General features: G+C 36.3%; 1 protein-coding gene across 4 annotated transcripts in view; it reads left to right on the top strand.

The window, feature by feature from the left end:
• PARD3B (par-3 family cell polarity regulator beta) overlaps positions 1 to 18374 on the top strand; it is a 393522-nt gene that overhangs the window by 207533 nt on the left and 167615 nt on the right. For all 4 annotated transcript variants that reach the window (XM_014249455.2, XM_014249453.2, XM_014249454.2 and 1 more), the window contains 3 exons: positions 839 to 968; positions 6580 to 6679; positions 8749 to 8864. In XM_014249455.2, coding sequence (XP_014104930.2) covers positions 839 to 968; positions 6580 to 6679; positions 8749 to 8864 — 346 coding nt within the window. The remainder of the gene's footprint in view (positions 1 to 838; positions 969 to 6579; positions 6680 to 8748; positions 8865 to 18374) is intronic.

Here is an 18374-nt window from a genome sequence, read left to right on the forward strand (position 1 = left end):
TTAGTATAACATTTGCTGACATAATGAACATGCAGTTTAAAAATAGAAGCCAGTTGGATCCAGCTTCAAAAAAATAGATATAAGATCGCAGAAAATATAAAGGTTGCTTTGAAGACTAGCCATAATATTTCCCCAGTGTGGGTTTTTGGTTTTCCCTGAATAATGACTACAGAAATGTATTTCTGGGTCTGTCCCAGTTTTAGAAACTGTGATTTTTAATTTTTTTTTTTCCCAACTATTTTCCTTTATGCAACTGCTCAGGAGAATAAATTAGGCGGTATGGCATGTATGGGGGGGTGGGGTAGGAAATGTCTCAAAAGAAAAGCTGACTAGAGGTGTGACAGGAGTTTGTTTAGCTGCTAGCCAGAAGACCTGCGTTTGGGAGTTTGGTGTAACTCCTTACTTGCAAAACTGTTCTAGTGTGTGATCATCAGAACATATGCACTCAGTCTCAGGGAGAAGGGAACCAGCTGGCTGGCAGAAAAATACCATTGGCATTGCCCATGTTCTTGTGTTGACAATGTCACAAGCTGCCCTCCCAGATGGAGAATTTGAATGAAGCCAGTTGTGGGTCATAAAAAAAAAAAAAGAAATCTCCATTTTTGAGCATCATTCTTAATGGTTGTTATAGCTTGGATGTTGTTCTTATTTCATGGTCAGCAAAACCAGATCGCAGTTTTGAAGAGCTCTCTCAAGTTTCTCATTTGAGAGGAGGCAACATACAGTGCACACATTATATCACACTGTGTCCGTGCACTGTCTGCAGCGATGGATGCTCTTCTGCGTTGTTGAATATGTAAATTTGGTGTTGCAATGTGTGGTTCTGTTTTTCCCTTAGGAACGCTCAGACCAGGGAGTCTTTCAAAAATCAGCCTTTGACGGGAGTCATAACTTCGCAGCTGCTTCCCGACGCAATGATACCATTCTCCAGCAATTTGTAACATGCAGTCCTCAGGAAGGAATAAAAGGTAGTCTCTACATACCCTTCTCTGTGCTGAGGCAGAGAGCGCTTTGTGGTTTTCTTGCCTGAAATCCACAGCCACCAAAAGCAGTTAATTAGAGTAAGTGCACACTATGTTACTTTGAGGCTTGAAGATCCAGCGAGGGTGGGAGAGCTGACTCAGAAGTTGTGAATGAGATTCCTGGCACAAATTCCAGTTTAAGTAACAGTTTCTAGCTCGCTGCCCCAACACGTAAGGCTGGATAAAAAACAAATGATAAGTGCAAAATATATGTTGTCAAAATGTTTATTTTCTATATATCTTTAATGAGCGCAATGATTTTTACATTTAATTTTTAGATTATGTCCTGGGTTATTATAAGCTTAATTAATTTTTACTAAAACATGATGTTTGAAAAGTGCACTTGCTTATTTTAGACTTTAAGGTAAAATTTGTTCAGAGGTTAGAACCATTCGCCTAATTTACAAACTGGAATTATATTAATGAACTCATTAAAAGGAATTAGGTAATTGTGTAAATTGTGCAAAGAAAACTTACATGTGCGAGCATATGGAAGCATATGAGTAAGAGCATTTAAGGCCACTTCTTTTCATGTCTTTTTTCATTTCTGATGGTAGACTGTACTATCTGTCCAATTTGCTCCTGACTCAGCAAGGTACTAGTTATTTGAAAAGTTTAAGTATTTGAGATGGTCTTGACCCCTATCCTTTTAACTGTGCTCTCATTCTTCAAGCCAAGCACATAGCTAGATACCTTTCAGTATTTAGTAGGAAATTTTCATTATTTTCAGCAGGAAAAAAGTATTTTCTTTGATGTAGTTGATTTATGCATGATTTTTCCCACTTTCCTAGACAACTGTGGAATCAGGGTAGCCTGCAAAAAGTAATTTCATAGGCTGCTGTGATGGCTGTGTGGGGTACTTTTAATCAAAACCAAAGAGCCCTTATTTTTAAAATGGAAGAGAAAATTCCATAGAATTTAGGGGTAACTTATTTGTGTTGACTGCAATATTCTGACAGTGTGACTCCAGGCAAAGAATTAGGTATAGCCTGGAGCATTGTAAATATTCAAAGATCAGATGCTTTGCTTAGATCTACCTTTCGTTTCTCTTGTATGGAATTTACGCTCATTCTGTAGTTTCAGGAGAAAAGGGTCCAATCCTTGGAGCTAGCCTGCCCTGTAGAGTTAGGCATTACCAAAGAGATATCAGAAAGCAGCAAATACCTTTAAATGCTTCCTTACAAACCATAAAAACAAATGCTCTGAAACCACTGATGCAGATGAATGGCAACTGCTAACCTGTCACTTAAATTCAAAACAAAGTATGTGGATGAGTTGTAATTTCAGATAAGGATTTCTTCAACTGCAGTGCAAAATCAGGATGGCTAGTTTTCAGCTCAGTCATAAAATTATTTTAAATAGGCATCTTTTTAATTAAAGAATTATGGTAAGAGGGCATTATAGCAAAAAAACAGTCATGGCCTCAGAAGAGAATGTGTCAGATGTGAAAAGGAAGCTTTGGAGAGCTGCTGGCACAGGGAGGGTTTGGGTTGGCTGGGTCTTCAGAGCCATGGCCTGGAAAGTGATTGAAATTGGAGTCAATGGACAAGAGACTACAAAGATATTGTTACCACTGACTCTAGATATCATTGTATTGTGATTTGTGTTGAAGATTTGGCATTTGATGAATAAAATTTCAATAATCTTAGCGGAAAACTGCACAGGCACTTGCAGCAGGAGGGCTGTGGGACAGCTCTGATAAGACATTGTTCTGGTGAAATGCAATTTGGGCTTACAGTACTCTCACACATTGGAGAACTATTTCTCTTATTTTGAAATCATAGTATTAATTATTACTGAGCTGATGCTCATTCTGCTTTCCATATGAACCTGCCACCTATTTCCTCCCATCACTGGTCTAAATTTTTTTTTGGGCATTGTTTCTTAAGAAGTTTTGTCCTTGGTGTTTCAGGGTATCTGTAAGGGTGAAACATGTTACCTGTGCACTACCCTCTTTTATGACAGCTATGAACTTTAGGTTGTGTGTGTGCTTAAGGACATGAGTCACAGACCTAGTGAGCTGCTTGTGTCAGGCAGGAGCAGATCCTTATACATGTTCACACTGTGCTGTCCACATTCTGAGAACAGAAGTGCAATTGGTACATTTTTGCAAAGAATAATAAAACATAGAAGAGATTTTTAACATAATATGGGATCTGATGTAATAATTTAATGTAGGAGCTGTATTATGTTTCATAAAATGTCATTTTCTTAATTAATGTTTTCCAATAAGTTATTTCCAGTACCATTCACTGCTCCCACCAATAAAATTCTTATAAAAGCTCAGCAAAATACAAGGAAGCTTGGCCTGCTAATATTGCTGTCTGTTTTAGGAGTCTTTTTTTATTATACATGAGAAAGAAAATCTAATGTCTAGAGAAAAGTGCTTATAGCCAAAACATTAAATTTTGTCTTGCTTGTAGATATTTAAATAAAGGGGGAGGGGATAGTGATCCAGTATTGAAATGCCAGTGTTTGTTCTATTTTTGCATGAATAACACTTGCTGCCTTCAGGTCCTCACTTCTTTTGCTGCCAAGCTGTTGCACGGTGTTTTTTAGAACAATCTCTTTGAGAATTGATACTTTAGTGCCAGCAGCTTTACATTTCTGGTGTTGAAAGATTACTGGGATGTGTTTCATTAGAGGTTCTATTTCTTATAACCCTTTATTATAAATAGTTATAAGGAAAATGCTGTCATCTCTCTGTTGAGTAATAAAATAATCAGACTTTCTCTACTACCAGAGACTGCCAAATCCTCATGGTTGTACAAGCACCTGTTTTGATACTTATGTGGTAACATCAAGCTAGAAAATTAATAAGTGATATTTTTAATTATTCAGACTTTCCTTGTAAATGCTGTATGTGTCTTATAGACAGACTCAATTTTTACTTTGCCTGAGTTACTCTTTTTTACTCTCTTAGTCTGTATAATATCTTAAAATTTATTACATTTTATTCAGTGCTTAGATTTATCTGAATCTGTTAAGGTCATTTCCTGAGGTCTTGAACTTGGAGCCAGTGACTGCCCCTTAGGTTAAATTCTCTCATGCTCTGGCTCCGGGAGCTGTAATCCCTTGTGATCATCTCCAATTCACTGAGGAAGTCTGACGTTTTTCTGTGTGTACCCTTTTGTTACTGTAAGAAAAATACCAGTGGTAACCCATGATCAAACAGCCATGGTGAAATGATGTACCAATTACTGTGAATCCAAGTTAGTATAACTGCAAATATGTTCAGTGTCTTGCAATGACTATTGGAGTCTGTTCAAAAAGGCTAACCACAGTGTAAGTGTGGTATGATTATATATTTTTTTAGTTTGTTGGGTTTTTTGTGGGTTTGGGGAGGGGGGGAAGGGTTAAGGGTTTTTTTCTTTTTTTGGGGTGGGTTTTTTTTTTTTAGGAGGGGTAAATTTTTTTCCATCAGGCACCTCTTTCCTACTTTTGATAATCAGTGTTTTAGGGACTTACTAAGTCGAAAGCTCTGTCTGGACCCTTGTGCCATGGATACATCTCTAACTTTTGGTACATATTTTAATGTTTTTTAAAGATTTTGCTTCCAAAGTGTCTTCATGGCAGTGAGTTCTCTGAGAAACACTACTTTGTGTTTGTCCTAGGTGTTCTACTTGATAGTTAATCTGGTTGCCTTCTTGTTACTGTGCATGAGACTGTAAAAACTTCCTTTTCACCTTATGCATTGCTTCTACTATGTCCTAGACTCCTCTTATATCCTCTTTCATTGCTACTTTCTCTAAAGAATCCTAATCTGTGGTCCTTGCAGGAGTGTTTGTACCTGTGTCCACTATCCTTGCTACCTTTTCAATATGCTTCTGAATTATATTACATTATTTTTTGGATAGGAAGAACGAAACCATAGACACTATTTAAAAATGAGGCTCACTGTTGAGTTCTAGCTGGAGTATTTGGACTTTTTTGCACTTGTAAATGATTGCCTCCCTTTGACTTCACTAAGCATATATTTACTGAAAGAGCAATCCAGTGCACATCTAGTGTACTGTTCCAGAGCTGTAAGAGTCTTTGTGTAAGTCTCAGGAGTTTTTGCCCTACTTCCATGTGCAGCACTTGGGAGTCTCTGACAGGGAATTTCACCTGCATTTCTTACTAATGTCCTGCAGTCTTTTTGCAGAACTTTGTAGTCTCCTTCCTTTTGGTAGTTACATCTGGTATCACATTGAACAAATATGAGTTCCTCTCTTCTTCTAAGTTCTTCTTCCTGTGAGAACTTGCCTTTTACTTCTCATTTGTTTCCTGTTCTTATATTCAAAACTGAAAGAATGGGGATCACAGTGCAAGAAGCTCATGTGTATATGTAAGGTAGCATACCTGTATTTTACATCAGACTGGCAATCATATTTTAAGGTCTCATTGAAACTTTCCTCCTCATCTGCTTATCCTCACTTTCTCTTGATGATGCTCACGCTTTTCCTGAGATAACAGTGTGACCTAATAGTGTGGGTTTGTGGGGGTTGTTTTTTGTTTGTTTTTTTGGGGGAGTTTTTTGTTGGACTTCTTTTCCCCAATATATTTTTGTTTGTTATATCAACACTCTTATCAAATAAATATAATCTATTGCTTTCTCTTTTGATCCCTCCTTGCCAACCTTTTTTCTCTCAGATAGGTTAGTGCTTTCAGACAGGGTTGTACAAAAAGACTGCCAACATTTCATGCAACAGAACAGGTCATGTTAAAGTGTGGCATGTCATCATTGTTTGATTGCTTACCTGCCATTGAAATCCAAGGAAGTGTCCATGTTTCCTATTAGGTTTGGGAGGGGTGAGACGTATTCTACATTGAAAAGTGCAGGGACTTTTTCTAAGATACCTTTGGGCTGAGAAGAGACTTTGCAGGACAATAATGAACTGGCCTACAGTGAGCACAGCAGTCTTACTAAGTATTGCAGGTATTTAAGTGCTGTTGCCTAGCAAACCACTGAATGGTTTGAGTAGTTCATATTTGTCTTTGTAAAAGGTAATTTTCTAGTGTTAGCTGGATGCTGTTTGTAAAGGTAAAGAAGGAGTTGCCATAATGGTAGGAAAGGAAGACTGTAATTAAGAAATGCTCCTTTGTTCTCTTGCTATAGGATAACAGAAATTTTTTCTTCTTCTGAGCTCTTTGCTGAGAATGTGGTTCCCTTCTGTACATGAGGGGTGATAAATGCTCCCCATCAAAGGGACTGAAATCATGAGCCTACAATCAGTTTGAATGCAGCTATGGAGAAGTTAAAAATTGAGTAAAGCACTCCGCTAAAATGGAGCAAAGCAATTTGTGCCTTGCACTCAACTTCACTATAAGTACAAAGTTTCCCTATATTTACCTTTAATTATATATATGCAAATCTGAAAATCAGCTCTTCAGGAAAATCCCAAGGGGTGTATTTTCTGCTTGGTGTGATTTTAATTCTAGTTTAGTTAGTTTAGGGATTTGAATAATTTGTGATTTACTTCAGCATTGCTTGAGGCCTTCCAGTCATCAGTCAGTGAACTGGTGTACTGTAGTTGTTTCTGCAGGTTTTTTAACCCCTTTCTAAATTTTGTTTCAGAGTTTCCAGTTTCTGATCGTGGCAGTGGTGAAAATGAAACCCCTCCACCTCTCCCACCACATCCTAGTGAGGATCTGCTGAATGAGGATTATAATCACAGGTTGGACTTCAGCTCTTCTTAATAGTTATAGCACTAATTGCTCAGTAGTGGTTCTGATAATAGTTCTAATTGATTATTAAACCACTTTTTTTTTAAATTTGCACCACTTTCTTTAGTCAGCTGGAAGGTCTTTTAACATAAGCTGTGAATGCTATTTTAGCATTTAGTGTGTTGTTCAGTTCAGTTGTACATAAGCTGCAGTATGCCTCCTATCCATGTCAGATTATATCTCTCTTGTGTGTTCAGTGAAACAAAAAAAATCCCAAAGCATAATCCCAATTAAAAAAAAAGTTAATTTAAAACTGTATTGTGGGTGCAATGTGTAAATGCAGTCTGTAAATGAAGTCTCCTAAAGCTTTAAAAGTCCAAGTTAAACACAGTTTTTAAGAAACTGAATCTCCTTATGTCACACAAAGATATTCTTGAGATTACAAAATGAATTTTCAGTAAGTCTGAACAATTGAAATGTGTAAGAGAAAAATTAATGAACACTTTACCAATTGTAAAGTTATTGAGTAGATTTTTCCGATACTTTTGCAAAGCCTGACGTGCTTGATCGCAACTATAAGTTTCAATTTCCTTAATAAATACAGAAGTTTGGAGGTGCAGAAAAAGGTATAAACATGTTGATGTTCACGGTGGCTCATACTCTATCTCAAGTAGTACAGGATTCAAATCAAAGGCATAATTTCAACCTCTCCTGATGATGAGGAATGCAACCAATCCTGATGATGACGCTGAAATGCAACATTGAACATTGTTTCCTTGTTTGCTGGGTGTTCAGTTTTGATAGTCATGCATCTACTGCAATGATACTAAGAAAGTATGCGTTTCAGCTAAAAATTTAGCCACGTATCTGTCCTTGCGTGCATTGGTGTGAGTAAAAACTACCATTAAATGATGGGCTGCATGTAGTGTCATATTTTATTATGGATACCTTGAATGCTTCATGCAAGACTTCTGTAACTATTTTCTTTCCACTAACACAGAGTAATTACGCTAGAATAATTTTGTTATTTCTGGTCTCCCAGGCAGGTATGTATGACATGATAAACAAACTAGTCTACACACATCAATGCAATTCAGCATTACTTTCTCAACTGCAATGGTTTGCTAGAATCTGTTCCTAATTTTTCCAGCAAGCTAGGAGAAAAGCGTTCTCTCAAATGCTCATGATGTATTAAAATGATGATAAATTTTCTGGCCCTTTGTCTCACGCTGAGTTTTCCAGTGTTGTATGGTTTTTCCATTTAGAACTTAAGTTCTCTTGAAATTGAATTGCTATATCAAGTGACACTGATTTCACTGAAATTGCATTTCAACAAAATGCATAGGAGAATACTTAGGAAAGTATTTTGACACTGTACAACTAAACCTTTTGAACAATTTGGAAATAATTTTTGGTTGCTTTTCTTAGTACTTTTTTGCCTAAGAGTTCATAAAAGAATAATAATTTTTCTTTCTAATCAAAAAGAGACATGTGAGATTTCAGATTGCCTTGAGGTGTTCCATTTTGAGCTGAAAGATACTTGGAGTTTCACTCAGGTGCAATTTTGAAATGTTTAGAAAGTTGCCTTAAAGTAAAAGAATGAAAAAAAAAGACCAAAACAAAACAAAAAAATCAAAGCAACCAAACACAATACCCTGGAATTCTTCATTCATAGCACACTCCATAAGGCCTCCAGCCTCTGCATAAGTGGTACAAGGCTATAAAATAATTTTGTATTAGCAGATGCAGTAGAATTGATCCAGCTACATTGCCAGTATTTCTCCTACATTCTGTAGCGTGTTATTTGGAAATGCCATGGTTAGATAGAGCTAGCAAAATGGGAAGAAAATTATTACTAATCATTTACATTTATATTTCCATCTGTGATGAGAAACCAGGTGACTGAAATGTGTTAAGTCTCAGAAAAGGGAGTTGAGGATCAATATCTGATTTTAAAAATGCATGCTGTAAGCAACTGTAGGAAGAAACACATGTATATTTGTGCATTCTTTAATTAGTTCACTTGTGGTTTGAACTGGTACCTAAATATTTTACATAACTTTTTTCTTTCTCCCTACAGCCCTATCATAAATTCAGCAGTGCATTTAACAGATCAGCACATCAACTTCAGATCTTTGACACCAGCCAAACAGTCTGAATCAATTAATCTGAAAGCCTCAAAAAGCATGGATCTGGGTAAGAAAGGCTGGCATGACACATAGGTCAGCTTTTTAGCCTTAGCCCATCGGTATCATCTCTGTTTCTTGCTTTTGTTTCTTTAACACTCACATCAGGGAGTAAGTTATGCAGAGGAGCTACAGTGATGGGGACAATGGTCAGCCTCCTCTAGCAGCTATTTGCAAATACCCTTTTTATTGGAGCTGAAGAAAGTTTGTTGGTTTTTTGCTTGGTTTGGTTTGGTTGGGTTTTATTTGCAAAGGTCCATTGTATTGAAATCCTAGCTGAGGAAAAGGGGGAATGATGGAATAATGAGCAGAAAGAATTGCTGTACAAGTTCTGTATGTCTAAAATATAAAGCAAAACCAGCAATCACAAAAATAATTTCTTTTATAGAATATAAATTATTGTAAAATAACACTGGACAAAGGGTAGCATTCCTAACACAAGGTGTTTATTTCTTTATTGACAATGACAAACATGGGAATTCAAAGTGTTGCAGTAGATCTTTATAAATGCTTGAAGAGTGTAAGGTTATGGTTCTCTATCCATCAGTGTTGTGCAGGAAATTTTGCAGGGGGTGCAGTAGAAAGTAAAATGCTCTTTCTATACCAGGAAAGCACTTGCAGGTGGAAGATTGAAGGGTTATTGCAGCTGAAAACCACACCATGTTTTATAAGGGTTCAAGAAAGCTTGTTAAGTCTTAAAAAAAAACAAATAAGGTTTTCTTTTTCCTTTTAATTCTTCTTGGCCACACTCAGTCTTTACCCGTTGTTTGTTTGGGTTTTTTTCTGAATTCCAGTGTTGATGGGGAAACTTTGAGGACTACCATTAGGATAGCTTTAATAATAGATTTGTTTGCTTTGGTGGATCAGACTTGGTACATCATTAATAGAAAGTGATTCATTTCATACATGGTTTCAAGGTAGCTTTTTGTTACCTTGTAGGTTTTTTTTTCCATTAAATGTTCCAGACTGGTCTTAGGTTTTGTATTGTTGATTTTTATTAAAGTAATCTTAACAAGATATTTTGATGTAACATTAAACGTGTGTACTCCTCTAATGGCATGTAAGGAAAGCCAGACAGTTATTAATGCATGAAATGCATAAGAATGGATATGAATTATTGAAGGAAGGTCTTAAGGCAGAATTATAACACTACTGCATGACCAGAAAAAATAGGTCGCTTGCTCTTCTGTTCCACTGTTTTGACAAAGAGTAATGGATTAGATATTTCTTAAAGAATGAAAATGCTCCTCAAAAAATGACTCAGTTTATAGACTTGAGTCAAAACATATATTGTATGTAGTCTACTAGAAAAATGAATGTTCAACTTTACTGAGCCTTTTTTTAGAAAGATTTGCTTCCAGCTCCCACAGAAGTCCCAGGAAAGAATGCACACAAGCATCAGTGTAAAATTAGGCAATGGGAGTGTGTGTGAGAGCACATTCAGAACTGCCAGGTAACTCATACTTCAAATTCTATACACAATCTGCTCTTGACACCCAGGAGCAATCCTTTGAGAATATACAAGTCACTAAATCATGGTGGCTAAAAACTAAAATAAAATTTGATGCAAAAAATTTAAAAATAGATACAAATGTATCTTTTAGAGTGTTCAGAAATTGTTGCCTGTAGAAGGTAGCTGTTGAAAAGTCCCCTTGTGTTATAAAAGTAAAAAAATAAAAAGGGTAATAGCTAGTCTGATTGGATATGTGAAGGTAAATCTACTTGAGACACTCATGTAAGGAACAGGAGGGACTGTGAAAGATCTGCACCATATTGTTTTATAAATAACAATAGATGGGGTAAAATTCCTTGCACATAGCTTGGCAAATAATGAAAGTGAGGATGATGAAAGCTGGGGCCTTTTACAGTCATTCTTTAGCAAGCAGGAAAGTACCGTGTTTGGCATTCCACCTTTTTAGATTTTAAACAGAAGCTACTGTCTGAAAGAGGAAACAGAACAGAAACATGAAAATCTCAAGTGAAGTAACTGCAATATAAAGTGTTTCAAATACAAATAACATCCCAATAGTTTGGTATATAAAAATGTGCTTCCAAATAGAGCATTCATATAATACACATTCCAGGGTGGATTTTTGGGAAAACAAAGTTCTTTCTTGGGGTTTTTTTTTGCTTGCTTCTTATTTACCTGCAGTCGTGACCAATAGTAACTTCTCATCCCAACATGCAACTGTGTACCCATTACTGATTTCAGTGCACTGCTGAGAAAAAAGGAAAGAGGGAAGTCATCTTCCAGCAAATTTGGTAACAAAGGAGAGATGTCCGTTCTCTGAAAACTTCTAGACCCTATTTTTTCAGTACTCATGGGATGCTGTCCACTTACTACTTTCCTTTTGTTCTCAAGTTCTGCCAGTCCTCTCAAAAAAAATTATGATAGGGTGAACAGAAAAAAACCACAGAACTGGAGTCCAGGAGAGCTCTGAGACCTTAGAACACGTGATTTTGATGCAGTTTCTTTTTTTTTTTAAACCAAGTAGTCTCTGAATCATGTGTCTCCACAGATCTGTGAAATCACTCAGAGGTTTGGTCTAGAGACCCAGAATGACAATCACAAATTCAGCAGACAACAGAATTGATCTAATACAGGGCATAAATTTGAAATCTGTACTGCTGCTCACTTAAGAAACATTCTACTTCACCTTGAAATGTATATAATGCACCTATTGCCTAATTACAAGATTACAAAGGCCAGGATTGCTTAATGACATGGCCATCCAAAGGGTCATCAAAGGTGGGTAAAAAAGAAAATGCAAATAATGGATATGAATCCAGATGTGGATTGTGAATCTCATGTGAAAATAATACATTCATTAAATTAGGGAGCTAGTGAAAGGTATGGTAAGGGTCTTCCTGGCTTTGATGAGGGCTGATGTATATACAAGAGGCAAATCTGTCAAGTAAAGACTAGTCTATAATTACACAGGTTTAGCATTTTATAATTTAACATTGATGTTTATATTTTCGGTTTTTTATATATTTAGGCCCAGAAACCTTTGAGTGTTTAATCTGCTTTCCAGTCATAGCTATTTACAAAATAACAATTGCTATAAATTAATGTCCTCAGTGAATGATAGGAGGTAATGAGGATGGGTGATGAAAAGGTGTTCAGTACTGCTACCATTGTGCATCAGTTTGTTGCTGTCACTCTCTTGCAAACCCTGCAGTGAAAGGAACTTGGCATATCCAGCTGTGGGTTACGTGCCAGTGGGGCAGCTGGAGTTTAGTTTATTGACACCTGGTGCATGTCAGGGCTGTTGGCTGGGCAGCTGGACAGGAGCAGAGGGTATGAACCACTGCCACCTGCTTGTTTAGGCTGTTGTGCCGTGAGTCCTGTGGACGGACACAAGTCTTACATGCCAAATTCACAGATAGAATGAACCCAAAAGTAGCATTGATTGAAGTTGGTGTATTTCAAGAACTCAGTTTCTTTCCAGATGAACTAGTCCTTGCTTGGTCCTACTTGAAAAAATAAAATAAAAACAAGTGGCATATGTTACTGAGTTACTATTGTAGAATTTTTTTTAAAAAAATTTAAAAAAACTACGTGTAGTGGAAATAATTTTTTTAGTTTTGCAGAAATGAGTAGAACTTGCCTCATCTGTACAGATGTCCTTGTGCAGAGTATATGGGGCAGGGTGACTGGTTCCCTGTTTTAGCATCCATCATTTCCACAGAGATCAAATGCTTCTTGAAATTTACAGCTTCATTCAGAGTAATAGGCTACAGATTAGTTCCATGTCAGCTATAAGTCTTAATGTTCTTCCCTGCTGCTATGTTGAGATAATGACAGCACTTTCTGGATCACTGGCAGAGTTCATATCCTGTGTCTTATGGTAGATATTTCTTTGCCTTTCCCTACTTTTGTTTTGAACTGGTATTGATAAAAAGAACACAGCCCTCTGTTTTCTTCTGCTGATCCTGGTACCTGATACATCCTCTCAGTTGCTTTTTTTTGTTTTTGTTTTTCACCCATGGTAATCCATATGTTAGCAAAGCAAAGATCCCCCTTATAAGTGTGACTTCAAGAATTTATGCAGAGCCAAACGAAGTCTGACTTTGTACTGACCAGAGTTGCACTGCGTGCAAGGCTTGCACTTGTGCTTAGAGCATAGTGTTAAAAATAAGCAAAACAAAACAAAAAAACTGTGGAAATAAATGTTGTGTTTTCCCTTCATAATGAACTGGAACACTTTTTTAGGAACATAACAGCAGATTGAAAATTAAGAAATCAATGGCTTCTAAATAAATCACTGGAAGGGTGCTTTTCCCTTTCTTTTAACAACCTTCTATACACACACATTTTCCCTTACATTACAACAGTTCTCTAGAGAAGAATTTCTATATAATATTTTGTCAGAATCCATTTTCAATAGTGTTTGTTATTTTAACTATATTAAAAAGGTAATTTTTGTAATGTTAATATGAAATTGTTTTTTAATGTTGCATTAGAAAGTGTAAATCAGTGTGCTCTATGAAAACGAAAGGAAAGAAGGTGTCTTATTATCTATCTCCAACACCCTTACTTTCCATAAATCTTTATGCACTGGAGTGATTTAGGCTGTGCATAAATGTACTGTAAAAACTACAGCCATGGGAATTGTATGCAAACACATGAAAGTGTGGCTTGTTTTAACCCGAAGCAACATGAAATTGAATCATATGAATATATAGCAATTTTTTTGTGCATCAATTCAGGCAAAGTACCATGTAGATTTATATTTGAGGATGTTGGTATAATAAGCCATGACCACTATCCCAAGGTGCTGCTTAATTCCCTCTTCTTTTCCCCATCAAAGGCAAAACCCCATAAATTTTAACTGATTAAGCTCTATAGCCTGAAGAAATGGGTATGTCCTTTACTTGATTTTAAATGTGAGTGAAATATTGTTTGCTGAAACATCATTAGACATACTTGGAGTCCCTTAACCTTGGGGCATATTTATTAAAATATGGGGCAACTTACTTATTTAGGAATAATTAACAAGTAAATGTGCAAGGTATAAGGTATACAGTATTCTGCAAGGAAGCAAGTATTTAACTAAATGCTAATTTCTTTGTTAGTGAGGGGATGCATTCAATTACAGTTCATACTTTTAAAATGCCTCAAAACAAAGGGAAACCCATGTCCTGTATCCAGAAGGATGTGCAAAATGCAATCAAGATGCTATTATCTGCTTCATGGTTTGCTCTGAAGCAGATTATTGTTACTCTGAGTGTAATTTCTGTAAACTGAAATAACTATTTCAAAACATAGGCAAATGAGGACCAGACAGAGCTAATGAAGATCGGTCTTCCAAGCAGTGTTTGGATTCAAATACAATTAAAAGAGTACATTTGGGAGGTCCCTAGTGAGAGTTATGGTATTAGTGGGACAAAAAGTAGTTTGGTATTTTAAAGTCATTGTTTTGTTTACCATGTCGTATGTATGGAATACATTTATTTGTTTGCTTTGACTTGAAACCAATTTCAGAACTGCATTTAGGAGCTAGTTAGGTTTGTTACAGCACTAATGAGGAAATGGAGAAGACAGAGCAGAATTCTACGACTCTTTTCAATGTTACTGGCCTATAACAGTAATATACAAATCATCTTTGGAAGAGAAAGACTTTTCAAAAACAAAAATGTTATGGGTTAAGGAAAAACTATATCGCTTATGGCTGTGATTATCTTTGGTATCAAGGGCCAAAAGAGATTTTAACATTATTCTAACTTACATCATGAGTAGCTTTCTAGTACTGTCAGACTAGATGTATATTTTCTGAGGCTCTCTGCAGAATCAATCTTTACAAGTGAACACACTGCCATTTTCATAGTTTAAATGACTTTCAAATTTCTGTTTGCAAGATCTGTAAGTCAGAAATGAAACAAAATAATTTCTTAAGTGATAGGGACACTGTTAACTGAATTGAAATGAGATGGAAATTAGGTTTTCTCTGTATGAAAATGGAGGCTTTTAACAAGGCTAATTTTGTTACGCAGTTTTATACCAAATCAGTGCAGTTGAGGAGACAGTGAGTTGTGGCATAAAGGGAGAAGTGGGCAAAAGAGAATATCAACTGTTTGGACTGGTTCTGTAGAAATTGTCTAGGACTCAAGGAAGTTTGTTGTGGAGCAGACTGAGAGCATTGTATGCACTATTGATGGTGACACAGCTAGAACGTGTAACACATGCTTGAGGTGGTATTTCTTTAGGCTGCTTTAGCGTAAGTTTGAGTAGATCTGTTAAGGCAGTTAGATTATTAAAGTGTTAGGGGGAGGAAATAGCAATTAAGTTAATGTATAACTACTATAAGAAAGTAAAGATGATAATGAAGTAACTTTTAAGAACACTTGTATAAATATGTTGTCTAAACTTTGTCTTAAATCTGTTCCCTATCAATGTTTTCAATCAGTGAATGACAGATTACATTAAGAACTTGTAGTTTAACCCTAGGAATTTGGAAGAAGTGTTAATGACATGCAGAAGACAGCGGGGGAGTTTTAGCCTAGTATGGTTTCTCTGGAACAGAGGTGAGAGAGGATAAGAAAAGACAACAAAAGTGTAAAAGAAGCCGTGATGGCCTCAATTAACAGTGTAACCTTCAAGAACAAGTAGTTATGGCACTACAAGAAAGTGAAGAAATTTGTATCATGCCGGCTGGGAAATTGTAAAACAATGTTTTTTTCTGTCAGGAGAAAAACTTCCATTTAAAGCTAAATGTGCCCAGTGGACAGCCTCAACAGTACTGCTGGTTCTTCAACAAGTAGTAGCAATTGCAAATGCAAGCTTAAGCATTTTCATTCTCATGTGCTGACACACAAGATGTATCCCTTGGGGATCTTCTCTGAATACAATTGAACTGAAGTATTAAATTGGTTCTAACAAAATTTTTCTGAAAAATCTAATTAAAGAAAACCTTGTACAGGAGAGAAAAAAGAATCCAGAATCATAGTTTGTATGTGACTTATTCCTTTCTTTGAATGTACTGAACAGGGCATCCCAAATGTTGTGTTAGATGCCATTTTGGAAAAGGTTTGCCTTTCTTTTTTCTTTCCTACTTCATAAGTATAATGTTTCCTTGGCCCTTGTGCAAGCTTTTTGGTAGTCTCTGCGCTTTTGAACACTGAAGTGAGCAGAAATCTATTAAGGACTCCTAAACCTTCAATAGTGAGTAGCTGGTGGATATCCAGGTCACCCCAGAACAAATGCCCTTACATGGAGGAAAGGTGAGAGAGGGAATTACTGAAGGAAAATATTTTTTTACCCTTCCTGATACACGCATTTTATTGCTACTGTAGATTTTAGCCTGTGGTCTTTGTATGTAGCACTTCAGGGCAAACCTAGAACAGGAAGCAGCATTTTCTAAGTGGTGGTTGTGAGACAACAATTGGCACCATTTCACCGAGTGATTTATGCCACTCCTGGATGGGGAAACGTTTCACCCAGAAAATAAAACCAGCAGGAGAATTATGTCCTTGGCACTATCACTGACTAAAACTAATTGATGGTGCACTGTCTTTGTTATGATGAAAGGGCTGAGTAAGGATACAGTTCACCAGGAAAAAACAGTGACCCATTTGAGGCTTTGCTTTTTTATCATATGTTTATACCATATAAACTGATGGATTCAGAGAAATGTGGATACATCATTTATATAAGTAGTTTGGGAATGCAGCCCTTGTGAATGGATTCATGTACAATAAGAAATTCATGTTTGACTTCCTATTAACTAATAAAAGTATCCGTTAGGAAATGTGCTTTCTAGGAAATTCTTTTGTGTTTCAGTGTCTTACATTATTATTCCTCATTAATTGTAATTTTAATCCTTGTTTGCTTCTTTTCTGAGTGCAGAACTGCAGCTGGTCTTCAAAGGTACGTGTCAGTTTGTCCAGGAGAAACACACATGACTTTCACATGTTTAGAAGTTTTTTTCGTATCTCTTAGTGTGCAAAACTGATCCTTCACAAAGGAGTCACTTAAGTTGAATAACAGCACCTTGTATCTTGTGAATGGTAGTGACTCTTTGGTTTGGGGAAAAATAATGCAATTGAACTGGGCAGAAGGAGGGAAATTGGTTATGACAGCTGGCAGCAGCATTGATTTGTGCTTCTCTAAACCACAGTTTAGAACTAGATTGTTGGTCTGTATGTAAGCCTGGACTGGATTTGACACAAACTTTGAGAAGTACAGAAGGTTGTTGTGTACTAAACCGTTGGAAATCATGCAATTCAAATGAAATGGCTACCTTGGCTACCTTGAGCAGGGCACAGAAATGGCAGTCAAAACATTTATGTGAAGGACAGGAAGGCATTCTGGATGCTTTTAATGTTGCTAAACAATGCTATTTATTTTCTTGAGGCAAAACAGTACTCCAGTGTATTACCACAGGAAATACTAAAAAACTCTGATCATTCATGGCAAAAAGAGATGGGGTTCCTTACCCTCTGTCGTAATTGTTGGCATCGTTTTAAAAAAAATAGTATCAGCTGGGCAGATTTGTTTGGTTTAGTAATAGTCCATCTTTCATAATCTTTGGTCTTGCTAGACCCCCAAATGTCCATGTTTTTATTAAGTAGCTGTAGAACTTCTTTCATCTTTTATTTCAGCAATTACTTTGAGTACTGACAGTGAATGCATAACTGGTTTCTGTGGTGAAAATGTGGTTCCTAAATAATAGATGTTACTTTAAAAGAGCTGGAGTGATTTCTACAGACAAAAATTACTAACTTCATGAACTAACAAATCCCTGGGGTACCAGGGACATTTCAAAATATGAAGTATTTGATTCACAAGTTAAGGGGAAGTATCTTCTTGTTTGTGAATCTGTTTATTCTCTTGTATGAATCCTTCCCAGATTTTTGTTTGAGTTTTTCCTTTGGAGTCCCCAAATTTGACGGTTTCAATTTTTTTGAGATGTTATGCATTTAATAATTCTAGCTCAAGAGTATATTAATATACTATATATTAATATAGTAATTCTAGTGTCTTCATAAAAATAGTTACTTGTGTATATTCCCAAGTGTGATCTTCTTGAACTGAAAAATTTCAGTTATTTGCAAAGTAATTACTTTTTGATGTTGGAATATAAAAATAACTAGAATTCTTTTTACTTGAGTTTTAAGAGTAGATGTTATTTTTTCCTTGTTTGAAGTCTTCCAGGTGATTTTCTACAAAGACAGGCCAAAACTAGTATAATCTTAGGAAAAAATTTCCTCTTAGTTCTTGCTTTTTTTCAAAGGTCAATAACTAGAGAAGGACTATTTTTGTCATAGCTGAATGTATCAATTTTGAACAACGTGCAAAGAGGTGTTTTCAAGTGGTATTTTGTGGAACAGGATGTCCCATGTACTCCCTCAATGAAATCTTTAGTTGCAAAGTTTTCAACCTCAGCATACAAATACATATCTTCTGTTAGCTTTTCTGGTTTTGGGTTGGGTTTTTTTTCTGTTGTCTTCTCTTTGTTTCTGGGGGGAAACAAGGGAAGGAATGGGATTCCTATCCAATGGACTTTTCTGGGCTACT

This window comes from Pseudopodoces humilis, chromosome 8 (genome assembly GCF_049639895.1).
Source record: "Pseudopodoces humilis isolate 2021_Gansu_Grassland_sample_001 chromosome 8, ASM4963989v1, whole genome shotgun sequence".
NCBI classification, from domain to species: Eukaryota; Metazoa; Chordata; class Aves; order Passeriformes; family Paridae; genus Pseudopodoces; species Pseudopodoces humilis.